The sequence below is a fragment of the Gekko japonicus genome, unplaced genomic scaffold (genome assembly GCF_001447785.1).
Source record: "Gekko japonicus isolate JY-2015 unplaced genomic scaffold, Gekko_japonicus_V1.1 scaffold2433, whole genome shotgun sequence".
NCBI classification, from domain to species: domain Eukaryota; kingdom Metazoa; phylum Chordata; class Lepidosauria; order Squamata; family Gekkonidae; genus Gekko; species Gekko japonicus.
The window spans coordinates 86,382-87,399 of NW_015167608.1; the positions used below are offsets into that span (position 1 = coordinate 86,382).

The 1,018-nt window shown below is 45.4% G+C and overlaps 1 protein-coding gene across 1 annotated transcript in view; it reads right to left on the reverse strand.

Moving 5' to 3' along the window:
• GMEB2 (glucocorticoid modulatory element binding protein 2) overlaps positions 1 to 490 on the reverse strand; it is a 22,730-nt gene extending 22,240 nt beyond the window's left edge. The window contains exon 1 of the mRNA XM_015414010.1: positions 360 to 490. Coding sequence (XP_015269496.1) covers positions 360 to 490 — 131 coding nt within the window. The remainder of the gene's footprint in view (positions 1 to 359) is intronic.
• Between the last annotated feature and the right edge of the window lie 528 nt (positions 491 to 1,018).

Below are 1,018 nucleotides of genomic sequence, written 5' to 3' on the forward strand. Positions count from 1 at the left end.
CATTGGTGGTGGTGGCAGCGGCGGCCCCTATGCGAAAGCCTGGCGGAAGAGCTCCGTCTTGCAGGCCCTGCGGAACTGCATAAGGTCCCGCAGGGCCCTGATCTCCTCCGGGAGCTTGTTCCAGCAGGTAGGGGCCACCACTGAGAAGGACCTGGCCCTTGTTATTATTTCTAAAATAGAAATAATAAAAATAAATGATAATAATAATAATAATAAAAAGAAAAGTAATTAAAATAAACAATGATAATAAAAATAAAATAATACAATAATACAATAAAATAACAATAATAGCGAGTGGTTTGATGAAGGGCTTTGGGAGAGGAGAGATTTTTCCCAGGGTCTAGATATTGTTTACTTACCTGTGCTGGGAAAGATTGGTGGTGACCAGCACCGTTTTCACCTCTTCCACGCCGCTGCCGTCCACCACATTGTCCGGGGTCGTTACCACCACCACCTCCTCCATGTGAACACTCACATCTGGGGTCGCCATTGTGAGGAAGGAAAAAAAGAGTGGCAAAAAAAAATCCCACAGTGGGAAAGGCCCCTTCTGGAACCTCTGTCCTGTTTCGAAACAAAGATTCAGAGTTACCTTGCTGCAGCTGACTGAACATAACAGGGGTCAGGAACTAAGACGATCCTTCGGCTTCAGCACAATTAGTGTCACGCCAAGGGCCAGCCATCCTCCACTCACCCCACTGCTGCTGCCCATAGGACAGTGTCAACCACAGGTTCCATTTGAGACATGAGCTGTGCCTAGATTATTGTGGAAATCAGGTTCCACTTTTCAGCCGTACAACTGAGGAAGAATGCTTTGAAACGTCTGGCACACCTAGGAAGGAGGTTTTCTTCGGCTGCAGAAGTTTCCTTGTTCTATGGGACATCCTCTGCCTTGTTTGTGGACTTTAAGGTCTTTTGGACACTACTATACCGAAAGGATATAGAGGAGTCTCTTGTTGGATTCTTTCTTACTTACTGAATTGTCATACGCTTCTTGTTAAAATGTTTTGAATTGTACTTG